General features: G+C 59.0%; 1 protein-coding gene across 7 annotated transcripts in view; it reads right to left on the minus strand.

Moving 5' to 3' along the window:
- Positions 1-25,450, minus strand: part of PRKCZ (protein kinase C zeta) — a 98,336-nt gene that overhangs the window by 9,749 nt on the left and 63,137 nt on the right. For 5 of the 7 annotated variants that reach the window (XM_049700534.1, XM_049700533.1, XM_049700550.1 and 2 more), the window contains 6 exons: positions 22,025-22,110; positions 17,153-17,284; positions 16,498-16,648; positions 15,454-15,506; positions 12,668-12,856; positions 9,799-9,896 (listed from right to left, as the gene is read on the minus strand). In XM_049700534.1, coding sequence (XP_049556491.1) covers positions 9,799-9,896; positions 12,668-12,856; positions 15,454-15,506; positions 16,498-16,648; positions 17,153-17,284; positions 22,025-22,110 — 709 coding nt within the window. The remainder of the gene's footprint in view (positions 1-9,798; positions 9,897-12,667; positions 12,857-15,453; positions 15,507-16,497; positions 16,649-17,152; positions 17,285-22,024; positions 22,111-25,450) is intronic. The other 2 variants (XM_004272296.3, XM_049700545.1) reach the window with 1 other exon arrangement.

Below are 25,450 nucleotides of genomic sequence, written 5' to 3' on the forward strand. Positions count from 1 at the left end.
AAATACACCAGTTCTGGAGACAGACACCAGCAGGACGGCTTAGGGAGCAGAAGAGATTTAAGGGGACATTTAAGAAATACACCAGTTCTAGAGACAGACACCAGCAGGACGGCTTAGGGAGCAGAAGAGATTTAAGGGGACATTTAAGAACCCAGAGAAGAAGCGGCAATGGTAGTTTCCCTTCTGTATCCAGGGGAAAGACCGTCAAGGCAGTTTCAAGAGAAGCCGCATCTCTACGCGTGGACGCGGGGACACGTTCAGCTGGTCTGTGGCTGTCACCTGGGGCCCCGGGTCTCAGGTAACTTGCCGATCAAGGAATTTATTTCATTTGTGAAACTGATCAGCTACAAGAACAGAGCAGGATGGTTTTTTTTCTTAAAGCAACTGTGTATCTGAAGAATTTTTTCGTTCTACAAATAAATCTTAATACTACTTCCAACATTGCACTTTTTCTTTTTCCTTTTTGGTTTTTACAGGAGTACACTGGATTTACAATGTTGTGTTAGTTTCAGGTGTACCACTTTCAGCATTTCTTTAGCGCAGAACCCCACCAGAGCCGCCAGGGGCTGATTCACTCTGATGACAAGGCTTTGTGTGACTCAGACAAGCTGGCTGCTATGACAAAACGCCCCGATGTCCATGGCCAAGCGCAGCCGAAGGCCGTCTCTGGGCTTCACGCCCGGGGCTCTGCCATGGCGCAGGCAGAGTTGGCACGTGTGTGATGCCAGGATAGGAAAGAAGCCACCCCTGGGGCCGAGACAGCAGCTTACGTTTCCTCGGTACTTCACAAAATGTGCAAAATATAGTAAAACCTCGCAAAACAGGATTCATCAAGAGCTGGAGACAGAAAGGGGAGTAAACACCACAGTCAACTCACAGGCTGGGACCAGGGCAGGAGCAGAGGCCAGAGGCCGGCCCTACCTGCCTGACCCCCATCACCCGAGGAAAACCTGGGATGTGGGGCCTGTCCGATGGCTGAGGGTGCCGGGGGCAGGGGAAGAGGGGACCGTGGCCCCATCTGCATGGGAGATGCTCTCCTCAGCTCGGGGATGAGTCAGGCCAGGCCCCTACCTCCCCACAGCCCCCATGGGATAAAACACCAGCCCCAGGCTTCCCTGGTGGTGCAGTGGTTAAGAATCCGCCTGCCAATTCAGGGGACATGGGTTCAAGCCCTGGTCCGGTAAGATCCCACATGCCACGTGCACCACAACTACTGAGCCCACGTGCCACAACTACTGAGCCTATGTGCCACAACTACTGAAGCCCGGGCACCTAGAGCCCGTGCTCCGCAAAAAGAGAAGCCACTGCAATGAGAAGCCCGCGCACTGCAATGAAGGGTAGCCCCCACTTGCCGCAACTAGAGAATGCCCGCGTGCAGCAACGAAGACCCAATGCAGCCAAAAATAAATAAACAAATTTATATATATATTAAAAAAGCCACCAGCCCCATACCTCGCTCAGAGGGGACACCGATGGCATGGGACAGTGTGCTGAGATCAAGAGGTAATGCCACATGGACACCAGCAGCTGGCTGCATCTGGCCCCCCACCCATGTCTGTCAATAAAGCTTTATCGGAACACTGTCTTTGTCTGTCTGAACCCCAGTGAGTAGCTGCCACAGAGACCATGTGGCCCTCAAAGGTGAAAATACTTACTATCTGGTCTTTTGAAAAAAAGTGTCGACCCCGCTGGTGTCAAAAATAACAAGAACAGCAGACTTGACAGCCCTCACAAAACGTCAGGCACTGTTCCAAGCACATCTGTGTATAAAACTTAACCTGAGAACCGTGCGGTAGGTTCTAGGAGTTTCCCTACTTTACAGACGGGGACACCGAGGCAGTGGAGGTGAAACAGCTTTCCCAGCATCACACAGTTACTGTCTAATAAGATCTGGTAGCGGCCGATCTGGATGAATCCAGAACGCAAGCCTGGAGCCCCACCGCCAGTTACCGACCCCCCATCACAGGGGTGGCTGCCCCCCAGTGGAGCTCAGGGACCGAAGAAAGGAAAAGAGGAAGCAGACAAGCACCTGGGCTCCCGACAATGAACGACAGACAGGAAAGGAGGCTGAGGGCCAAAGGGAGCATCTCGGGAGAGACCACCCTCATTCCCGGATGAAAATCAGAAACGCAAGGCAAGCCCCAGGACAGACACGGTCCGAACCAAAACCCTGAGTCAGAAGGATGCTCACAGCGATCGCGGTGAGCATGCAAACCAGATACAGCCCACGGCTCCGGGGCAGCTGCCGACAGAGCAGGGAAGCTGGCAACTCCAGGCCCAGAAAAACCTCCTCTCGGAGCGGGGGGACGAACAGCTTGTCTCCATCTCCCTGTGGACGGCGCGTGCTGGACGGACACACCACCAAGCACCCGTCTGCGTTCGAGGGCAAGGGGACCTGGCTAAGCCTGGCTCAAGCGCCTGTGCTGTCACACGTGAAGGACGCACGGAACGTGAACTCCAGCCCTTCCCAGACTCGGGAGTTGTGCCTCATGATGGAATCGAGCAAAGCAGGAGAGACCAAAACCGCGAAGCAGCTACAGAAGGACCGGCGGGAGGGTGGCGCACCTAAAAGACATAACAATTACAGCAAACGCAGTTGGGTGGTGGAGAGAGGGAAGCTGCCCTCTGAAACACCACAGGCCCCAGCAGATTCAGGGAATCCTGCCAAGAGATCATTTCAATGAGATTTAGAATGTTCCAGAGAGTAAAAAAATAAGGAAAATGCAGAAATCTAATAAAGACTGTATAAGGGGAACTATAGATGGATCAGAAAACATCAATGAAAAACTCCTAAATAAGATCAGAAAACTGAATTCAAAAGCACATTAACAAAACTGTACACTAAGACCAGGCATGCGTTTCCCCAGGAATTCAAGGAGAGTTCAACCCTGGGAAATAGGTTCTAATGATACAATTCATCATTTTAGGAGGCCCCGAGGAGTAAAAGTCATAACAATCACCCCCATAAACGGTGAGAAGACCTTCGGAAAAATTCCATATTCTTTCTTGACAATAAAACAAAAAGAGGTGTAAACTTCCTTCAGACAAACTGTAACTCCACGCCGGTTACTGGCGTGTCTGTAACCTCCCCACTGGGAGTCTCTGAGCTGCGTTTCTGAGGCTCTGGGGGAGATGGGATGATGGGGTCCAGGAGTCCGCAGGGGGTGAGCCTGTTCCCAAAAGCCAGACAGGGGCAGCACCTCCTTAGCCTCCAGCCTTGTCAGACGGGGCCCCTGTGGACCCGGAACTCAGGGCGATGGCCACAGGTGGAGACGCTGGTCCCTGCTGCTCCCTGCCTCCCCCAGTGCCCCTGGGCCCCTTGGTGTAGCAAACGTCAACACATTTGACTGGAATGCCAGCGCGGTCTGGTTCTGCATTCCTGACACCCCGCTGGCCCACGGCAGCTGGCGCTGGGCCCTCAGTGCCAACACCAGACGCGTCCCCTTGGGGTCAGGAAGGGGACAGGTTTGTCCACCACCACCAGTCCCCAAATGTGGTAGGTACCGGCTGATGTCATTAGAGGGGCACGAATCGGGAAGGAGGGGGTAACAGCATCGTCTGCAGATGTTATCACTGCACAGCCGGAAATCCAAGAAAACCACCTGAAATTTACCGGAGAAAGAGAATCATGAGGCAAAGGGCCCGAAATCAATGTGCAGAAACCGCGTTACGTTGCTTGTTGCTCTAATGGAAGAAAAGGCCTCCCTTACAGTAGAAACAGAAGAGAGAAACACCCAGGACAAGATGAAGCAAGGAACTGAAAACTCTGCACGAAGAAAAACTAAGATCTCCCGAAAGAGCGGATGAAAAGGGAAACCACGTGACTGAGCAGGAAGCGCCTGCACCCTAAGGATGCCCCGTCTTCCTTTCCGGAGCTGGACAGGTTGACTCCAAAGTCCACATGGAGAAATAAACAGCAGAAGGGAAAACAAGCAGCAGAACGTGCCGGTGACAAGGCCAGGCAGTGCGCACAAAGCTCCTTCCTCCTCCACTCTCCTGCGTTTTGAAATGGCGTCAAGTTTTTTTGAAAAAAGGAGCTACTCTTTTACGGGGTTTCTGATGTCGTTTAATAGTTGGCAAAAGCGCAATTTCAGGCCTGGTCCTGACAGTTACTTCGACCAAAGGAGCCCCCACGCCCGGCTCTAGCGAGGCCCTGTCCAGGGGAGGCGTGCAGCTGGACAGGACGTCATCTCAGTCAGGCAGTGGCTGCATGGGGCACCGGAGTCACCGCATCCTAACGGGATGGTCCGAGGACGCCCACTCACGGAGAGCACGTCCCACGCCCGTGCACGCCCGTCCCCAAGCACGCGGTAATAACATGTCCCCACCACCCACTTGCCCTGGTCTGAAAGCAGCCAGTCGCCACCAGATTAGGAAGAAAGAAGGAATCACACTCAGTGAAGGCCGTGTGTGGGCACAGCGGCAGGAGGACTCAGGCCCCTGCGCTAGGCGGACGGAGGCCATGCCCCAAGGGTCCCTCACTGTCCGGGGCTGTGGCGTGATCCACAACAGCTACCACAGTGTTTCCAGAGAGATGGAAACGATGGAAAAATACAGCGAAGTCCTGAAACCTCCTGAGTGTTCCGGGGAGTCTCGACTCACTTCTCCCCACGCGCGCCCTCGTGCCGGGCAGTCTAGCCCGAGGGGCCCTGCTTGGTAGCCTGAGGGGTCAGGGCTGTGTCCGGACCGTTTTAGGGGATGCAGGGGATCCAGGTGGAGAACAGAGGCTGACGTGGCTCCACCCACGCCCACTGTCACTCAGCGCCGCGCTTTCTATTCCGGGTTTAAACTATGACTGGAACACAAGTACTGCCTTTGGAAAGTACAGTGACTCACGTTCCCAAGGAGGGAGCACCTGCCCCTCAAGGTCGCGGATGACTCCTGCCGCGTGCACGGCCCCGTGGGCGCATCCTCACGCAGATGTCACAGGTGTCCCGTGACCACCACCAGGGCCCCCGGGAACCGGATCTCCCTGACCCTCCATCAGGAGCGGGCGGAGGTCAGACTGGGCCCGGGGTCTGCTCACCGCAGGCCCGCCGGCTCCTCACCGTGGCGACAACACACGTGGCCCCGGCTCCCCCTCGGCTCCCGCTTCCCAGCCCCACGTCCACACCGCCCACTGGACACGTGCTTGCCCCGCGCCCCCAGCTCTCCACGTCAGACCCCGCCTGCCGCCCCAGCAGCGCCAAGCGTTCGTCAGTCCTGCCACGCTCTCCCTGGCATTGGGCGAACTCACCATCCTCGTCTCCCTCTAGGCCTCCCTCAGGCCTCCTCGCCCAGCAGGTCCTGCGTCCCCCGCTGAGGACCGTGGTGCTTTCAGAAGCCGTCCCACCGTCAAGCCTTTCCTCATCCTTCCCCGGCACAGCCGCCTCCCCTGGGACACACCCGTGCGACCGTCCCTCGTGGGTTCTGCCCCCACCCCACCCCGCCTTGGCGGCGTTCCCAGGGTACACGTGTGCGTTGTGGCCCCCCTATATGGGGCCCTGGGACCCCGTCCAGGCTGAGGTCTCTCCAGAGCTGCAGGTGAGTCCTCAGGTGCGATTTACAAAGGCCAACACGCAAGGCGTTTCACATCTCGAAGCCACCGGGAACCAGGAAGAACCGAGCTTAGCGTCTAGGCGGGCACCGCAAACAAGGCACAGCCGCTGTGTTCTTTAAAGGGTGAGAAGCGCCCGCGGCCGCACGTGAACATAGACAACCAATCGGCCAACGGTTAAAAGGCTTTACGTTGGAACAGCAAGTTGACTGCAAACACTTTGCTGGTGGCTTGCTCATCTGGGATCTGAGATCACGCAGAAGCGAGAAAAAGGTCCCCAAACTACAATCTAACGTGGGGGGCTGGGGGAGGGAGACATAGATTTCCAGCCACCATCTCTCGATCACCCATTTTCCCCACAATAGCGTAAACTGAAGCCGTTTCCCCTGTTTTGGCCATTTCGGAGTTAATTTTGGCTGTTGTGTAGAAAAGATGGGCTGTGTGGATACGAACAATGGTTTTTCCGTAACACAGATGTTTATTTTACACTAAAACCCCACTGTGGGACTTCCCTGGTGGCGCAGTGGTTAGGAATCCACCTGCCAACGCAGGGGTCATGGGTTCAAGCCCAGGTCTGGGAAGATCCCACACGCCGCAGAGCAACTAAGCCCGTGCGCCACAGCTACTGAGCCTGTGCTCTAGAGCCCGCGAGCCACAACTACTGAGCCCACGCGCCACAGCTACTGAAGCCCGTGCGCCTAGAGCCTGTGCTCCGCAACAAGAGAAGCCACCGCAATGAGAAGCCCGCGCACCGCAACGAAGAGCAGCCCCCGCTCGCCACAACTAGAGAAAGCCCGTGCGCAGCAACGAAGACCCAACGCGGCCAAAAATAATAAATAAATACATACATAAATAAATACATTTATAAAAAAATTAAAAATAAAAATAAAACCCCACTGTACCATCTGCATATGTTTGTACACGCGTGGTGCTCTGTACCCTGTGTATACACGTAGCGACATTAGTGACTGTAATGCTCGGGGCTCCACGTCCATGAGTGAACATGGAACATGGCAGAGCCGGACGGCACTACTGGATTTGGGGAGAAAAAAGAAATGCTTGTTTTCTTCCCATCCGGAGACCCCCTTCCGATAACTGCTCGTGAGAAACTGTGTCTTATTTACCAGAGTTTTGCTGGTGGCGGCCCGCGGGCGCAGCTCCGGAGTGGAGCGGGTGTCCGCTGTGTTCAGTGGCGCTGCAAGGGCTCCGCCGGCTCCCGGCACCACGGCAGGCCCTCGGGGCGGCAGCTCGGCGAGGAGCCCACGGGAAGAGTCGAGGTGGCCCGCACGCCCATCCCAGCCACGTCCCCGCCGCCACCCTGCCCACCCACCTCCCAGTTCCCGACTCCAGTGGCCTCGCTCCTCATTCACCAGCAGCAGTGGGCGCGGTGCCGAGAGCCGCCCAACGTGGGGCGGGGCAGCTGCTGGCTCCTACGTCCTCACGGGCTCAGACACGAGGTTCCGTCTGTTTGTTCCAAGGCCCAGCACCCCAAGAAGAGAGGCCCTTTCAGCCGAAGCTTACACCATTCACGGTTCCCCAGGAGCGGGGCCTTCCTGGCTGTAAACGTTCCACTGACAGACCCACAGCCACAGCCCCTGAGGTGGGCATCCCCGCCATTCCCTGTCCCAGGGCTGAGACGGGGCCCAGAGAGGGTGCCCTGTGCGAGGTCGCCCGGACAGTAAGGGGGGCTGGCACGTGAAGCCCAGCTGTCGGCTCCAAGCCTCTGCTGGTACCACTGTCAGGAGAACCACAAAAGGCCTTGAAAGACCGAAATGAGGACGGGGTCCCCGGAGGAGCCAGGCTCTGCTGCCACCTCCCTCCCAGGGCACGGCTTCCGGGCTCTCCCTCCGGCTCTGAGCCACTTTCCAACCGGGTGCGTTCTACACCAACAGTGCCATCCACAGACTCGCAAAGGAAGTCTGCCTGGTGGGGCCCCTCCCGGCCTCCCGGCCGGCTCGGCACCAGGCATCGGCCAGTCCCAGGGTCCCTGTCACCCGACGTGTGCGGGAACTTGAATTCTCCTGTGAGCGGGCTGTAACCTCTGACGAGTCCCTCATTAATCAGTGAGTCACATAAACGCTGACACAAGCTCACTTTATATCTGTACCAAGGACATGACTGTACCTTAAGAAAATTATCCTTCAACACCACAACTGCCTGTGAGGTGCCAGGTAAGAACCAACTGCTGGGAGCACGAAACACCCCACCCGGCCCTGCTCTCAGGGAGTTCACACCGTGGGTGGTGGGGGACAGGCATATATCATAAACCGGCGTCAAAGCAGGCGCGTGGAAACAGCCCGGAAAGACACCTATCCGGACTAACCAGGTCTCAGGTGCTTCTAGACGTCATTGGTGGATTCCATAGAAGTGGGAGGCAAGGGAACTAGACGCGGATGCTAATGGCTCCGGGGATGCCTCCCGGCTGTGAGTGCGAAGGCCATACACATCTCACGTCAGTTTGGAAAGGCGCTACAGTGCGCACCTGCATCGTGGGGCTCACACAGAAACACCTGCGGGATGGTTTTTGTTTCCAATTCTAACCTTAACGCACCTGGGAACACGTGAGCTGGCGGATTTCCGGGACGTGAGTGTAGAAAGCGCTGTGCTCCTATAACAGGGCTGGAAGTGAGGCTGAAACACCTGACCCTTGTACAGCCACGCCCTACAAGTTCATACAGTGAAGTTAACTGAAAAACACAGCAAGACTCGTTTCACAATACGTTTAGGAAGCGTGGGGTTGGGGGGACACCCTCGGGCGGGCCCCATAATCCCAAGAGCCCGGTCACAGCCAAAGAGAGGTGAGGAAAGCGCACCGGACACTATGCTGGGCCCTCCCGGAGCCCCGGGCGGGGGAAGAGGCCCGGCAGGCAGGGCGGCAAAGACGGACAGAGGGACCCAGGGGCAGCCTGGTTGCAGGGGCCTCGTCCACACGCCTAGGGGCCTGGACTGTCTCCCAGAAGCAATTGGGAAAGTGGTCGGGGGGCTCTGAAGCAGGTGATGGATACTTCAGATCTATGTTCTCGAAACATGGCTCAGTTCCAACGTGGGGGAACTGACAGCCTGGTGCCCCAGGGACCGGACGCCCCAAGGAGGCTGCAGCTGGGGCTCAGGGGGAAAGGGAGGGTCTGAGACCCACTCAGGAGGCAGAATCACTGAGATCTGGGAAGGTGGCAACGCCAGTTCCGGTGGGAACAGGGGACTGAAGATCGAGAGAGGTGGGGGTGGGTGCGGGGGGCGTTGGGGGGTGAGTCACTGCTCTGACCACAACGAAGCCCCGAGCAGAGTGGGCAGCGCAGGACCGAGACCGTCGTGCAGAGAGGCTTGCCCGCACGCTGGGCCCTGGCAGAGTCGGGCCCTCGCTCGATCCCTGGCTCCCTGCGCTGATATAAACCTTCCCCGAGAGATAAGCGTATCTCACCGTGATCACACTGCACGAACAACACGGTTTACACGGAACACCTGCTGCTGGCTGGGAGTGTGGGACTTGGGCACGTGTTAGGTAGAGGTGCCTGCGTGACCCACCCCCAGTAAACCCCGAGTTTCACAATTCCCTGTGGAGGGATTCAGGGTGTCCTGTGGGACTCCACAGGGAGGGACTCCGGGCAGCTCATGCCCGGTTTCCTCCTGACTTCACCCCGTGCGTCGTTTCCCTTTACGTCCTTCCACAGCAGTAAGCCTTAGCCCTGAGTCTGACGATGTGCCGTGTCCTGCAAGTTCTCCTAAGTCACCGAACCTGGGGGTGGGCCCTGAGCACCCGACCCAGAACACAGTAACTTTTCAAGTAAACAAACTGTGTGAGTTCAAGTCATCTGGCCGAAAAAGTTCCAAACTGAGTGTACGCTGACTATCCTGGACCAGTAGCTCCAAACCTTTTTGAAGTAGAATTCTAATATGTACAAAGCTTCTAAGTGAGGCTGGTTAGTATTTATTCATCTATCCCACTAACCAGTGAGATCCATTAAGCACAAAGGCAGGCCTCCCGTTCACAGTGGCCTCCCAATACCTGCTCCCACGCTTGTACCAGTGGGATGCGTTCAATAGTTTGTAAACAGAATGAAAGAATTGAGCTTCATTTGCATGAAATTTACTTAATATGACACCGGCCAACGAGAACAACAAAGCTAGTCTGAGGAACCAAAAAGCCCCCAGACTTGCAGAGAGGAGGACCCTACAGACGACGGCAGAAACCTCGCGACGACACAGCCTCCACACGGTTCAGGTCAGAGAGCAGCAGAACCCCAGAAGCGCCCCCTTCCTCTTACCGACTTGTTGTCTGGAAGCAGGAGTGTAAGCCGACCAGGAAAGGGTTGCTGGATGCCTGCTCGAACACGTGCTTCTCTGTCTGTACCCAGTCAATGTCCTGAAATAGAAGCCAGGGAGTGTGAACACTTCACGGGCATATCCTGGAGAAGGGGAGGCAAGAGAGGAATGTCAGCTCTGCTGGAGGGGAGACCATGCAGAGAGGAAAAGAAAACGCCCGCTGAGAAATTCTCCCCACCACCATCGCCACCCCACCACTGTCACCCACTACCATCCGTCACCTTCACCTTCATCATCTCCACCACCATCAGCATCTCCACCACCATCAGCATCGTTACCTGTCATCTATCACCGTTCACATTTCTCACCGTTTCTACCACCATCACCAAAGCCACCATCACCAGCTGTGCACTGGCCTCTGGGCTACAGGCTCTCCCGCACTGCCCCGTGTGCTGCCCGTGGCAGCCTTGGAAAGTCTGTATCATCATCTCCACTTAAGACAGGAGGAAACAGAGAATGGAGGTTTCTCCAACACCCCACACCCACCTCCCAAGCACCAGCTCCCACGGCAGGGCTATCTCCCTCCCAATCCACACTGGAACTTGGGGAAAACTCAGCTTGAGAGTCTCAGCTTTGGTTCCATTACAACCCCAGAAAGCAGAGTCGGACGAGATTCCCCGAATTCCCCGGGTTAGACCTCTTGTCTCAGGGGTTGGGAAGCGAGAGGGAACGGGATGTGTCCACGGTAGCCTGCCTTCCCCTGAAGGTTTCTGGAAAAACGAGCAGACTCTCAGTGAGCATCCCTTTGGTGGCCAAAGACCGTCTGGGTTCCTCGTCCTGGGGCTGGGTCCTGACCCCTCTGCCCCTCGCTCCCAGGGACGCCCTGGCCGGCATGGCTCTGTCTGACCAGCCCCACCTCCCCCAGCTCCACTCGCTCGTGCAATGGCCACCTGGTGTCGGCACTCAGCGTCTCATGTGCAGAGCCGGCCTCAAACAGAGCCCTTGACTGTCCCTGCGTCTGTTCTCGCAGGCACCGGGCCACCCGGGTGCTCAGGAAGGAAACGCCGTTGGGTGGGTGATGCCTCCGCCCCCACGCCCCCGGGTCCGCCCGCCTCCCGCCTGCCGGACTCCCCACGCTAGTTTAACAAAACGCCACAGACCTCGAGACTCAAATCCTCCAAACTGTATCCTCTCGCTGCTCTGAGGCAGAAGCCTCTGGGCTCAGGGTGTGGGCAGGGCCCCGCGGAGGGTCCTTCCTGCACCTCCAGGGGCCTCTGGCCCTTCTCCGCCTCTGTCTTCACAGTGACTTCTCTGTGTGTGTTTTCCTTCCTTCCTGTCTCAAATCTTTCCCTGCCCTTCTCTAAAGGGCCACTCGTCACTGGGTTTAGGGCCCCCAGCTGATCCAGCATGACCGCCGCAGGATCTGTGATTACATCTCCCCAAATAAGGTCCTGTTCCCAGGTTCCTGGGATTGGGACGGGGGCCACGGGACGGCAGCGCCTCTCACAAACGCACAGGTGGCCCGCGCGCCACATCCTAGGGTCTCGCTCCCCTGAGACCACCTCCGAGTCCGAGCTCCAGTCCCCGCCACGTGCGAAGATGCCGAGAGCGACCACAGCAGTAACTCTCTGGAGGCCTCTCCTCTCAGCGTTCTAGAAACCGGCCCTCACACACCATCAACCCTCCAGCTGGCCGCAGGCTGGGAAGGGGCTTGGAATCCTCTTGCGGGGCTGCAACCGGCAGTGAAGACGCCAGCCGGACCCCGCACTTCCCGGGGCCTCCGCTGCCTCAGCTGTGAGGCACGGATGTCCCAACTCACTTGTGAGCTCAGCACCCAGGGCTGAGGGGCCAGCTGGGCGCCGTGAGCACTGCACAAACGCACTTGCTGGGAGGACAGGTCGGGACTCGGCGCAGCCCCGCTCTGCCCTCTGAACTGCGAGCCTGGGCCGGGGAGCCCGCCCGTGGCCCCTGCTCCACGGGCGCCAAGCGGCCTCACGGGTCAGCAGCGGCTGCACCGGAACAGAGTGTCTGCTCCCCGTGAAGCCCGTTCTCTGCTTCTTAGGGACGTCACCCCCATTCAGGGGTCAAAGAAACAGGTCAAAAGTACGTCAAGCCAAGAAGCCCATGAAAAGGAGCTCAACACGTTGTCACTATGGGAACGCCAATCAAAGCCACTTCATACCCACCAGGACAGCAATGGTCAAAAAACAGCAAATAGCAAAAGCGTCGGCAAGAACGCGCAGAAATTGGGAACCTCACGCGTTGCTCTTGGGAATGTAAAATGGCACAGCTGCCGTGAAAAACAGTTCCTCAAAAAGGTAAACATAGAACGACCCTATGACCCAGCAGTTCGCCTCCTGGGTAAACACCCAGGACGAGTGGAAACAGGGACTCGACAAATAACCGCACGGAGCCGTTCACGGCAGCGCGACTCAAGCAGCGACACAGAGACAAGCCCAGCGCCCGTCAGCGGGTGAACAGAGAGGCCCGAGGGGGTGGATCCGTAAAACGCAACGTGGCCGAGGCCTAAAAGGGAAGGAAGGACGCGCAGACACCCGCTACCACGTGGATGGACCTTGAGAACACGACGCTCCATGAGAGAGGCCGGACGCAGAAGGTCCCGTAACACACGGTTCCACTTACACAGAGCGTCCAGAACAGGCAAATCCACGGAGACAGTGGGCGGCCGTAGGGGCCGGGGAGGGGGCCGGGGGGCACTGCTCACGGGGACGGGGCGGGGTGCTGGCGAGGGTGGCCCGACACCATGAATGCGCTGAACGCCACTGAACTGCGCGCTTGAAAGCGGTCAGCTGGCAAACGCGGTTGCGTGCGCTGACTTCCATCCGAAGGAGCGAGCAGGCGGGCCCTCACCTCGTCGTCGTGGACCAGCTCCTTCTTCACCACCTTCATGGCGTAGACCTGATCGTTCTTCTTCAGCCGTACCAGCAGGACCTTGGCATAGCTCCCACGTCCGATGACCCTGAGCAGGTCGAAGTCCTGCAGCCCGAGCCCCTGAGATATTTTGATCCCGTCCATCCCATCGATGACCGGCTTGAGGTCCTGAGGGAGGGAGGACAAAACGGGAGGAAGCGGGAAGGAGACTCGTGTGCGACGGGGGAAGACGCGGCGTCCGCGCCCCGGAGCCCAGAGTCCCATCCTGCTCACGAGTCCTGACTCTGTCCCAAAGGCCGCCACCTCCGCGCCACCCAGGAGCAAACCCCAAGAGCTTCTGGTGGAAGGGGCCGGAAATCCGAGAGCCGTCATCAGCCACCGGTGGGCCCTCTGCAAGCACCGGTGGGCCAGCCCCGCCTGGACAGGCCAAGGAGGTGGCCGCAGGCTCACACACCCAGGGGCCATCGGTGCAGCGGCCGGAAGGCCACCTGGCCCTCCCTGGGGGGTTGCAAAGCATAACTTGCTAATGTCTGGAAAGACCTTCCAAAGCAAGTACCGCTGGAAACTATATACGATGAAAGAGAAAGGCAACGTGATTAAGGGCACAAGCTCCCCTCCTGAGAATTATCTCTGGCAAGCATTCTCTGGTGGAGGGAGTTAGGTAACTAAGTGTTCCTGACTCACTCCAGACACAGAATACCAGGGAGAAAGACCTAGACGTCCAGGCAGGGACACTGACCTTGGGAAAGGTGTGGCCTCTCGAGGTGTTGCTGTTCCCTGAGGTCCTGTGCACAGAGGTTGAGCTCCAGCTGGAAATGTCCTTGCTCAGAACCACAACTGCCTGAGCCTCAGTTATCACCCAGAGCCCAGTTGTGATGCCGTGATTTGTAACACCAAGTTCCTCTCTGTTCTAGGGCCCCATTCCTGGCACACAGCTCCTCAAACGTGGGGGGGATTTCCTAAGTGCTGGGAGCCAGCAAGGTGTGTTTTGTTATGTTAATGAGGCAACTACCGGGAAGCCTCTAGGTCACCTAAGGATGCAGATGGCTGCCAGGGGAACCGACTCAGGGATCAGAAGGTCAGTCCCATCCCCTGACCTCCCAGGAGGGGAGAGGGGCTACAGCTCGACTCCAGCGCCAACGGCCAATGATTTAATCATCACACCTGTGTAATGAAGCCTCCGTGAAACCCCCAAAGGAGAGGTTTGGGGAGCTTCTGGGTTGGTGACGTGGAGACTTGGGAGTGGCCCTCGCTCAGAGACCATGGAAGCCCTCGCCCCTTCCCCACACCTTGCCCTGTGAGCCTCCTACAGATGGCTGCTCCCGAGTTACAACCCTTTAAAAGAACCCGGCGATCTGGTGAGTAAAATGTTTCTCTGAGTCCCGTGGGCCGTTCTCACAAATTAATTGAACCTGAGGAGGGGGTCGTGGGACCCTCCAATCTGTAGCCAGTCGCTCAGAAGCACTTGCAACTGGCATCTAAAGTGGGAGGAGGGGTCCGTCTCGTGGGACTGAGCCCCCGACCTGGGGGATCTGTTCCCCGGTCGATGGTGTCAGAGCCGGGTTACACTGTAGGACACTCAGCGTCTGCTGAGAATTGCAGAGCTGCTGGGTAGTGTGGAAAGCACACACAGAAAATAAAGGCAGGCTTTTATGCAAATAAACTTTGACTAAAACTGCAGCCCTGGACCCGCTGTGCTGTCTGGGTGGAGAGGACGTGGGAAGGCCTCACCCGCAGCAGAAGACGGTGCCAGGATTGGGCCCCCAAGAACCTTTGGGGCAGCAGCCTCTGGGGCTTCATAACGGATGTGCCCCTGGTGAGACCCAGCTGTGGAGGAGGCAGGGCCTGTTCCCGGAGCTGTCATCTCCCCCCTCCTCGCCACCTCTCCTTCACTGCCGCCCGACAGGCCGACTCCCCGACCCCGGACACTCCATCCCCGCAAACCAGAGGGCCCGCGAGAGCTGCCTGTGGGCGCCAACGTCCCTGCCACACAAGGCACTGAGTCCCAGAGACGGGGACTCCCGCCACGGGGGAGGGGGACGGCCGCAGAAAATGTAAGAACCTGGGTGCTGGAGTGGGCGTGACAGCCAGGTCAGAGTGAGCCCACGCCCCAGAGGCCAGCCTTCCCGCTTTCTCTCAAAGCACAAGAACACGGGGTTTCCTTTGTGGAGGTCACGGGTGCCCCTTGTGGCCCACCGTGATGGCCTGAGCCACCGGTACTGATGTGGAAACGGCCGCGCCGGCAGTCAGTGCCGCGGAAAGCTTCCCGTGCGCCGGGCATGGTGCTAAGCGTTTACACAATGCTCTCAGTGTACCCTCACGGAAAGGCGCAATCATTATCCACACTTGACAGAAGAGGATCCTGAGGTCAGAGGGGTCCCCTGACCCGGGCTCAGACCAGGCCTGCAGCTTGGGCTCACACAGACTCAGCCAATGACCCCTCACGCCCAGTTCTGCATCGGTGAAAGAGTACGTACAATGAGCACCACATGCTCACCTCTGAGATTCAGCAACGGCTCACGTGCTGCCACGTTCACTTGCTCTCTGCCCATTCGGCTGTACAGAGAGCACCTCTGTGCTAAATGTCTGGAAGACCTCCCAGACCTCTGCCCTGGAAGCCTCAGTGTGCGCGATCCCCGATGCCGCAAGGCCGTGCTCCCCCCAACCCTCCTCGTTCACATTCGAGTTTCCACGACTGGCCCAGAAATGAGCTAAAGCACCTGTAAACAGGACGCTGGAAATACCGATGAGCCGTCTGCACTCACCTCAGGTTCATCTTCAATGTTATCATGTTTCCGGGTTGAAGAAATATAAGCAACTAGTGAAGAGAGGAAGAAGAAGGCGGTGTTACAGGCGTTGCCGGGGACGCGGCCTGAGGCCCCCACGGCCCTTGCCCCTCTGTGGAGACACAGTGGCCCAGGCCAGGCTGCCAGGCCAGCCAGTGCTCAGGGTGAAGGCCTGGCAGCCACTCTGACTCAACTAGAGACTTAAGAAAATGCAGCTTCCTGGGCCCCACCCAGACCTGCTGACTCTGAACCTCTGGGGCTGGGAACCTGCCTCTGTGACAAGTTTCCCTAGTGATTCTTCTGAAGTGACGGATCGTAAGATTCTGGTGTCTAGCTTTCCGGTCTTTGTTCTCATGGTACGCAGATGGCTGGCTGGGTGGGCGGGTACTTCTTACGGGTCTCCTTTACATGAGGTGCTGTGCTAAGGGTTTTATGCTCCGTGGCCTCCTGTCATCCCAGGGGATGGAACTCATTTATCAAACGAGGGCTAGGGCCCTTGCACACCCCTGTAACGGTGCACAGAACTGCAGAAGCTCAGAGCTGGGCCATCAGTCCAACAGGTATTCAGAGTCACTCTCTGAATGCTTCTTAGCATTAAAAAAAGTCTCTCCCCAACCAAAAAAAAAAAGAGAGAAAGAAAGAAAGAAAAAAGAAAAACAATCCACTAAAACTCAAGAACTACACAGTAGCCTGCCGTGCGCACTGCAGGCCTTTCCACAGACATGGGTATCCATGGTGCCCGCTGCGCTACGTGCCTCTTAGAACGTCCGAAGTCGGCACAGAGGGCAACCCCGCCCCGGGCTCCCCAGGCAGCAGCACACAGAGACGTGGGCGCCCAGGGAAGGCCGCCCCGCCCACTTCTGACCGGACGAGGGGACCCTGAGAGCCCTCCCCAGTCCCACAGCGAGCATGGGACATGCTCCCAGGTACTGGCCCCTGGTGAGAGGAGAGGATCTAAAAGGGTGCCCCGGGGGAAGGGGAGGCGGGCGGGTGTTCCCGGGGGGCGGGGCGAGCAGCCCCTACTTCCATCCGTCTCCTCAGAAGGAAGGTCCACGTCGTCACTCTTGTCGTCCACTGCAGGCTCCTGGGAAGGCATGACAGAATCCTGCAGAGAGACGGCAACACAGTGACCCGGCGGGCGCCACGACGGAGCTTCCGGAGACTTGTGAGTCACCTGTTATGCAACACACGCTGTAACACACGTATCACTCAACTGTTACATCATCGCACTGAACACGGGAGGACGAGCACTGAAGTCACCTGTGAGTCCACAGGCCGAGGTGACCGCTCAGCCCCTCGGGCCGCGACCTTCCCGGCAGGTGCTTTAAAAGCGCGTGTATTTACACAGTGACGCTGACTCCTCTCTCCCGCCCCCAGCCCCCATCACGCGTCGGCTGCAGTCAGGCCCCAGCTCCGGGTTCCACGGCTGACGTCACAATCAAGGAGGCTCCCTACTGGTGGACCCTGCGGCCCCCAAGAGTGCCGGGGGCTCCCAGGGCTCAGGAAGAGGGCCCGACCCGGACCGCGGACCTGGGCCGTCACCCTGCAGCCCACGGGAGCCCCCTCCTCTCTCTCGCGGGTGGCAGGGACGATGTCAGGGCCCCGCCTGGACAGAAGGAGGCCGAGGGCCCCTGGGGCAGTGTGGACACCCGCCCAGGCTGTGCCGGCCCCCACTCACCATATGCCTGTCGCAGCTCAGCGGGACGAGGACGTGGCAGCGCTTATGGACCAGCAGTTTGCAGTTGATGCACCTGTAGCCCTGCCTGGCGAGGCCCCATATCCTTTCACTGCACTGGCCACAGTACGCTCTCTGCACGGGACGAGAACAGCCGCTGTCAGCTGGGCCCGGTGCCCCCGGGGGCCCCGCCACGCCGCGGACATGCTGCACCGTCACGACGCGCAGCTGGGGCGGGAGGTGGCCCCGTCGCCTCATCCAACCGGCACCAGGCCCCCGCCCAGGCTCGGCAGCTCCGTCCCAAGGTTGGGGGAACCGAAGGCCCCAAGGAGGGCACTGGGGCTCTGCTCCTTGTGAGGGAAAAGGGGAGGCCCCGGCAGGCAGGGGTGAGGAGACCCCTCCACGGGCAGCGCCCCCCCTGCTCGCAGGGCCTGGAGTGGGAGTCGTAGCTCCTACCAGGCTGCGCTCAGAACAGCCGAGGGTCCCCCTGTGGGTGGAGGGACCCAGGTGAGAAGCGGGTGGGAGAGCCGGCTGCCTGACCCTCGTCCAAACACCCACCTACACGACGACCACAGAAGCGACCCTGCCTGGTGTCAGGACGTGTCAGGATTCTGAGCTGCTCTGGGGCTCCATGCAATTATCTTGGCATTTTTCTCAGCGTTTTAAAAGATTTTAAATGGTCAATTTTTATTCTTCTTGGTTCTAAACACCTGAAATTCATGATCATTTTTGGCTTGTTTGGAGAAGTTTTTGGAATGTCACAAAATGCGTGGAGGTGAGCGTGTGCAGAAGTCTGGTCACCCGCCCACCACTCGGCGTCCAAAGTCATCTTCGCAGTTCCGTGGTGTCCGCACGTCGACAGGTTCCCCACTTAGTTTTTTTCCAGCCATAACTTGTTTTCGCGTTTTACCCTCTTTTGCCTTTTTTTTTTTTTAACAAATTTCTTTCTTTTGAGAGAGTCTCAAATTACTCCTGGAGAACAGAAAGGATACACGGTACCAGCCACGCAATGCAGCTCATTTAGGAAACAGAGCGAACCCTCACAAGGTGCGGGCCTGAGGCGCAGGACGGGCTCTGGCGGCCAGCGGGCACCGAGAAGCCGATCTCCCACCAGGAAGGAGCCCCCTCCCCATACACAGAGCGCATACGTCTCAGTCACGGCCATGTGGTCAGCACCTGGGACAGTGCCCGGCACACAGTGGGTGCCCAATAAAGGTTTGCTGAAGACAAGTCCACACGCGTGCGCCCGCGCGCCCCCCTGCTTTCAACTTCGGTAACAGGAAAGAGAAGGATGTACCCAAGTCCCCCACGTTGCTGGAACCATCCCTTCCACGAGGAGGCCAACACGGGCTGTGGGACTCCCTCTGGGAACGGCCTGAGATGCGGCAGCAAGGGCCAGACGGGGGGCTGGACAGAGGGCCACCCCCCAGACCTCCGACTCGGGCCAATCCAGTTTAACGCCAGCCTTGGCACCTCTGCCCGAGGAGGGTGAGTGCTGGTGAGTAAACTCGGGGTTCAGGGAAGGGGCGGCATCTCTGAGGACCGCTCACCGTTCATGGAACCATTACAAAAATCCACGTCTTTTTATACCATGTGCTAAATGTGTTTCGCTTTCTCCAGAACACCATCGAACAATGCCTGGATCATGTTTAGGGGCAAACCCACAGCCACCTGGTATCTTCGCGAATTAACCAAGATCCCTCTTCCTACAGAGCCACCCTCGCCAGGGTCCAGGCCAGGACAACGGGGGATCAAGGGCAGCTGAGTTTGCCGGGTTCCAGCACCCGTCAGTCGCACCGAGGCCACGTGCAGGCACCCCCCCAGGAGGGGCAGCCACAATGTTGCCAAAGGCTCTTTATTTCAAAACTAGATTTGAATTATCAACGTTTCAAGAAACGCGCCACTAACTAATAAAACTTAGGGACTTCCCTGGCGGCCCGTGGTTGACTCGGCGCTCTCGCTGCCACGGCCCGGGTTCAATCCCTGGTCGGGGAACTAAGATCCCGCGAGCTGCGGCCAAAAAAACCCAATAATGATAATAAATAAAACTTAACACCCAAGCTTCACGTCTCAGAAAGATCACGTGACTTAGTAGACTAATGGGTGCAAGTATTTTAAGCCCCTTACACGCTGCCGAGGCGGCTCCTCGCTCAGGCTTCAGTCACCAGCGTCCGGGGCTGCTTTCACACGGCAACAGCAATGGCCGAGTCAGGGCCCGGCTGTCGTGACAGAGGCTGCACGGCCCACAAAGCCTGAAATACCTGCTCGCTGCCTCAGCCCTGTTCCAGCTGCTCAGACCAACGGCCCCGGGGCTGAGGGCCTCAGGGCCTCCCGTTGTGGGCTGGACGCTGCCCCTGCGCCCCCATGAGTCCCCATCGGAGCCTTCCTCTCTGCTCGAGAAGCTCAGTTGTGTCCAGTGCAGAGACAGCTCCAGGCAGGGAGCTCGGGCCAGTGAGGCCGACAGCCCTTGCCTCCGTCCCTGGGTCACCAGTGAGGCCGACAGCCCTTGCCTCCGTCCCTGGGTCACCAGTGAGGCTGACAGCCCTTGCCTCCGTCCCTGGGTCACCAGTGAGGCCGACAGCCCTTGCCTCCGTCCCCGGGTCACCAGTGAGGCCGACAGCCCTTGCCTCCATCCCTGGGTCACCAGTGAAGCCGACAGCCCTTGCCTCCGTCCCTGGGTCACCAGTGAGGCCGACAGCCCTTGCCTCCATCCCTGCGTCACCAGCAAAGGAGGGCAGTGGCCTCCTTTATGCGCTTGTCCCTGGGAATCTGGCTGAGCCCGCAGAGCCAGGCGTGGAGCTCCTGAGACACGCGGGGTGGCCTCGCGGCCCCATAATGAACACTGGTGGATGGTGCGGCCTCAGACGTGCAGCCCAAGGACCCTGGTGGGAACTGTGCCTGGTGACAAATGGCGACACGCCCGCCTCCCCATCTGTGAATGGCGGGGCTGGTTAAAAGTTGTTGGGGGTCTTGGGGTCGGCTCCCTCCTCGGCCTGGTGTCTGTGAAAAGCCGCTTGGCGCTCGGGGAGAGCGGGTGGGGACGGGGCTGGAGTGGGTACCGCCCCCCCGCCGCTGAGTTCCCCTCCTCCTTGAGGAGAAGCCTTTGCCCACAGAGTTTGGGGAGGGTGCGGCAGGAGGAGTGCCAGGCTCTGCACCCTGCCATCAGAGAAATGGGTTTTCCTCGGAGAACCTGCAGGGAGGTAGCGGCCAGGCCCCTCCGGCGGCCTTGCCGGGTGGGTGGGTTTCGTCCTGGGCCCGTGAGTCAATTTGTCATGAAGGGAAGCAGTTCTCTGATGTCCTGAAGGGTGGCCCATCCCGTCTGCCTGAGACCCTCTCTGGCAGAACCAAGCCGGTGCCCAGATGCACAGGAAGAGAAGCCACCGGCCACAAGCTGGCTGGTCGTCCGTTTTTTAAATAAACACGGGAGGGTGGGCAGTGGGGGCCTCGCGTCACGGGGCTGGACGTTCCCATTTCTCCAGGCTTCACCCGGTCCGTCTGGGTGGTTCACTGCAAAGTCTCACGTCCACACCCGTCGGCCAGGCCCATCACTCCCGCACCCCAGCCCTCTGCCAGCACTCGGCAACGCCCGACCTCCCCACAGCATCGATGTCCCGAGGACCCCGTGCCCTCCCAACGTTGCCAAGGCTCCCGGGGCCCTTCTCATTCCCGACAGACACGCCGCGTCCCTTCTTTACACCCAACATGGCGCCCAGGGCTCCCCCGCTGCCTCTTCCCCAGTCATCCATTACAGTAAACGATAACCCACTGTGTCGTGTGCGCCTCCCGTGTGCCAGGTGCGGGCACAACCTTCAGGGCAGAGTGCTGTGCCTGGCGGGAGGTGGCACACACGGGGCTGTGAGGGGCACAGAGGGGGCACGCCACGTGGGGGGGGGGGGGCGGGGGGGCAGAGCGCTCAGCGCGTGCGGGGGTCCCCAGGTCAGCGGGCGCTCGGCTGCTGTACTGGACTCCGTGGTGTCCCCCCAGACTCAGGTCCACCCAGAACCTTAGGTGGAAAAGTATCTTTGTAGGTGCAGTTAGTTAAGCTAAAATGAGGTCAGACTGGGTCCTAATCGTGACGGGCGTCCTTGGGGAGCAGAGACAGAGAGCAGGCGGCAGAGGCTGGAGGGCTGAGCTCCCAGCCCAGGAGCTCCGAGGACCGCCAGCAACCCCAGAAGCTACACAGGAAGAAGGACCCTCCTAGAGCGGCGGGAGGCGAGCGGCCCCGCCCCACCTTGGCTTGCGCTCCAGACGGCGAGAGAATGGACGGCGAAGCATCCAGTTTGTGGTGCTTTGTGCCGGCAGCCCTGGGGCGCGTGGTCGCCGGCCATGGGGACACCTGCAGGTGCCTCCCCACCCACCTGCCAGCGGGACGGCTACACAGCCTCGCGAGCCCCATGGTTTCCGCAGGACACAGGGCAGCACGAGGAGCAACACCAGATGCTCGGCTAAAGCGCCTTCGGAGCGGGCCGGACAGCGGGGCCTGCGGGCCGGGGGCTGGAGGGCTGTCTCGGGCTCTGGGCTTCGCAGGACACCCCTGGGACCAACGGGGACACTGTGGGGTAACACACGCATCCCGGTAACGGGACAAATCTGCGTCCCTTCTGAATGCACGCAGGCAGGCGGGACCACGGAGCCACAGCGCCTGGACAGGGGATCCCGAAACAGGGACACACAGGCCGAGTTCATCAGAAAGGCCCGAGCTGGCACTGAGCTGGCACCTTCCCGGGCTCAGGGAGCTTCGTAAAGGGCTCGTTGTCATCCAGGGACAGTGGCTGTGGAAGCGGCTCGAGGCCTCGCCTGTGCGCAGGGCAGAGCCCGGCACCTCCTCTGGCGGGGGGGAGTGGGGGCATCTCGGCGGCCTCGACAGCAACTCACCCTGTTAAAGCGCTTGGCTTGGAAGAGGTGGCCGTTGGCGCGGTACAGCTTCCGCCATCTTCTGGCTCCACGGCGGTAGATGGATTCTGGAAAGAACAGCAGAAAGGGGTAAAAGAAACAGCCTAGTGGCCCACAAGCCCAGCTCCGCCACGTGCGGTGCGGTGGGGACAGGCCACCCGCCGAGCTGACACGCCTGCGTCCCCACAGCCACTCCTCACACGATCCCGGGGTCGACCTCCCCTCGATGCCCCTGGATATGCCGCGAGAGCTGCCCTCCGCGGAGGGTCAGGCTGTGAAGACATCGGGGCCCGTGTGGCCTCCCACGTGTTTCCTTTCCACCCCCTTCCCTCCGGGCGTGAAAACCAGGCCCCTCTCCACACAGGGACAGGCTCCGACGGGCCAAGGGCCCCCTGGACGTGCACGCCCAACCGTCCTCAGAGGGACCCTGGCCGCCGGGGAGTCCACGGTCAGCCCGAGACGGGCGTCCGTCCAGCCAGCACCATCCCGCCCCCTCCGTCCCGGGCTCCCGTTTGAAGAGCAAATCTAGGGACAGAAGTAAAGCCAAACCAACCGGACACTAATGTTGAATTGAAAGTTACCCAAACCGTCGCTTTCACAACCTGCATTCGATAATTCAAACTCCTGAGGAAGGAGGCTGCTCGTTAAAAACGTGGAGCTGAACGTATAACCAGAACCGCTGGTTTTATTCTTCCTCAAAAATGTTTCCAACTTTGCTCCTTCAAAACACTTTGAAAGTATGTGAAAACAAAATACTCAGGATACAACGGGAAGCTTTGTGCCTTTACAAAGCTCTGTAGTGAAGGCGACTTTCATGAGAAGTCAGGGAAGTGCCAGGAATATACTGACGTGGAAACCGTAACAGAATGTTTTTAAAACAAGCAAATTACAGCTCTGGCTGGAACCTGCCGAAACCAGGTCACAGTGACTGCAAAACCGGCTTCTCTCCCGTTACATGGGAGACGAAGTGGGAAACTGAGAAGCCGACACCCAGACAGAACAGTGCCGGCCAGAGGTAGCGTCCTCACCCCCCAGCCCATCTGCCCTGGGCTCCGAGGGGTCCCTGGTGACGCCCCAGGACCCCTGCCCAGGTGACAGGGTGCGGCCCTCCCGGCCTGATTTGGGGGAAGCCTGGCCCCCGGCAGGTTCCCGCTAACGTCCCCGCGTGTGGCGCACACACCCCCTGGCTGTCCCCGCAGACGGAGGCATGAGGCACCGAGTGACACAGACACAGAGGGAGCCGGGCTCTCAGCCGGGGACGCGGTGGCACGAGACTCCGGCTCCTTCCTGCGCTCACACACGCGCCGTGTGAAAGCCTGAAAATGCAGCCCACCGGATACCCTTCAAATCTGAGCAAAGCCACCCGAAATGAGAGACTCAAGGATGTCCTAGCAGAGGCCAAGGGTACCAGGGAGCCCCCAGCAGGCCGGAAAGCTCAGCGAGGGGACAGGATGGAGCCCTGCTGACCCCTGGGCACGGAGCAGGACTGAAGGAAGGCGGGCGATGCCCCGCCGTCCACAGAGAGAAGCCTGGAGCCCTGCTGCTACGTGCCCTCACAGATCACATGTGGAAGCCCTACCCCCAGCCCCCATGTGACTGTATTTGGAGGTGGGGCCCCTAAGGAAGCAATGGAGGTTAGTGGTCAGAGCGTAGGGCCCCTGACGGGATTAGCATCCTCGCAAGAAGAGGAGACACTCGAGCTCGGTCTCCAGGGCGGGAGGACACCGGGGAGGCGGCGAGCGAGCCAAGTGTCCTCACCAGGCACCGACCCTGTTGGCACCTGGGCCTCAGCCGTCCAGCCTCCAGACCCTGGGAAGTGAGCTCCTGTGGTCTCCGCCCCCATCCAGGTATCGTGAGGGCAGCCCACGCAGACCGGACGCCTGCCTCACTCCACACACAAGCCGCGGCCTCAAAAGATAAGGACGCACCACGAGAGGCAAAGCGACAAAAAAGCACCGGCCCAAAGAGGAGAGGGACACACCTGAGTACCGTGAGGGGAGGACGCATGTCCATCCAGAGGCCGCCCGAGAGGCCGACAAACCCGTCTCCATTATCAGCCGCACCAAGAGACAGGTTAGCGATTCGGGATGCGGGAGGTGCTTCCACAGATCAGCGAGGAAAGAGCAGCAGAAGCGTCAACGAAAGACAAGCCTCCGCAACGGCAAATACCGTCAAGGACCAGAGCCATCGGAAGTCGCCTGTCCTCCGAGACACGGGCGAAACCGGGGCCAAAACTGACTGTCGAGAGGACGCGTGCTTCCCCGGGACCCAGCAATTGCACTGCTCCGAGACCAAGGCCCGAGGGACCTCACACGTGAGCTCGCAGCCGGCAAAGGGTGGTTGCGGACGCCCAGGCCCATCGGCAAGAGGACAAGTGACCTGCGGGCGTGGCCGTTCAGGAGGACCCGTCGGCCGTAACCTGACTTGAGCTGTGCTCAGCAGCCCAGACGCATCTCCCAAAATCAAACCAAATAAGAAATCAATATGAAGTGACGTACTGACGTCCATAAAGCGGGCTCTGTGAAATGATGCCCTTGTTACCAAACTAAAAAATAAGCAAAACGGACAGTGTGTCGTTTCAGGATGCGCAGGTGTGAGATGAAATCCTTCTGGTCCGTGGAGGAGCAGAAGCAGTGGGTCTGCGCTGGGCGGGTCGGCTGCTAAGGGCGCGCGTGTCCGCTCCGTTGTTTTATAACACACGTGAGTCCCATGCTCTTGAAGTGCCTCGAGTGCTGCAGTGAACGATGTACGATCAGAACTGTAGAAACGCAGAGGGGGGGCCCGAGGCAGCAACGACATGGTTATAAACTAGCTTCAGATTTTAATAGAAACACAGAGCTCTGAGTCTGCACAGAAAGGCCCCGGCCGCTGCATGCGACCCCGCCGCAGGGGCCCACATCCACGCCCCCACCGGCTCGCACCCTGACCAGCGGGGAGCAGCGCCTGTGGACGTGCGCTTCACACCCATGGCAGAACACCGACCAGCAGGGCTGCCTCAGAGAGCCACGGCACTGATGTGACACTGCTCCCAGGCCACAGAAGTTGCAGATGTGTAAGTTAAGGGAGGGGAACTAGGGAGTAAAGTGGTGAGCAGGCAGGAGGGGGCCACATCCTCTAGGCCCCTCCCGACGACCAGCCCTCCTGGGGGAAGGGTCAGTGCATGTCCTGCGCACACAGGACCGCCGTGCAATGTCGGGCAGAGGTGTGACCGTGCTGTTGTCTTTAACTAGAGACTGAGCATGGTTTCCGGAGATGCCTCTTGGCAAGGAGGGGAATGTGGTGGTTAATTTCATGTGTTAGCTGCGTTGGGCCACGGTGCCCAGATCTGTGGTCAAACATTATTCTGGATGTTTCTGTGAGGATGTTTCTGGATGAAATGAACGTTTAAACCAATGAGGGTGGGCCTCG

The sequence above is a fragment of the Orcinus orca genome, chromosome 1, assembly GCF_937001465.1.
Source record: "Orcinus orca chromosome 1, mOrcOrc1.1, whole genome shotgun sequence".
In the NCBI taxonomy this organism is placed as follows: Eukaryota; Metazoa; Chordata; class Mammalia; order Artiodactyla; family Delphinidae; genus Orcinus; species Orcinus orca.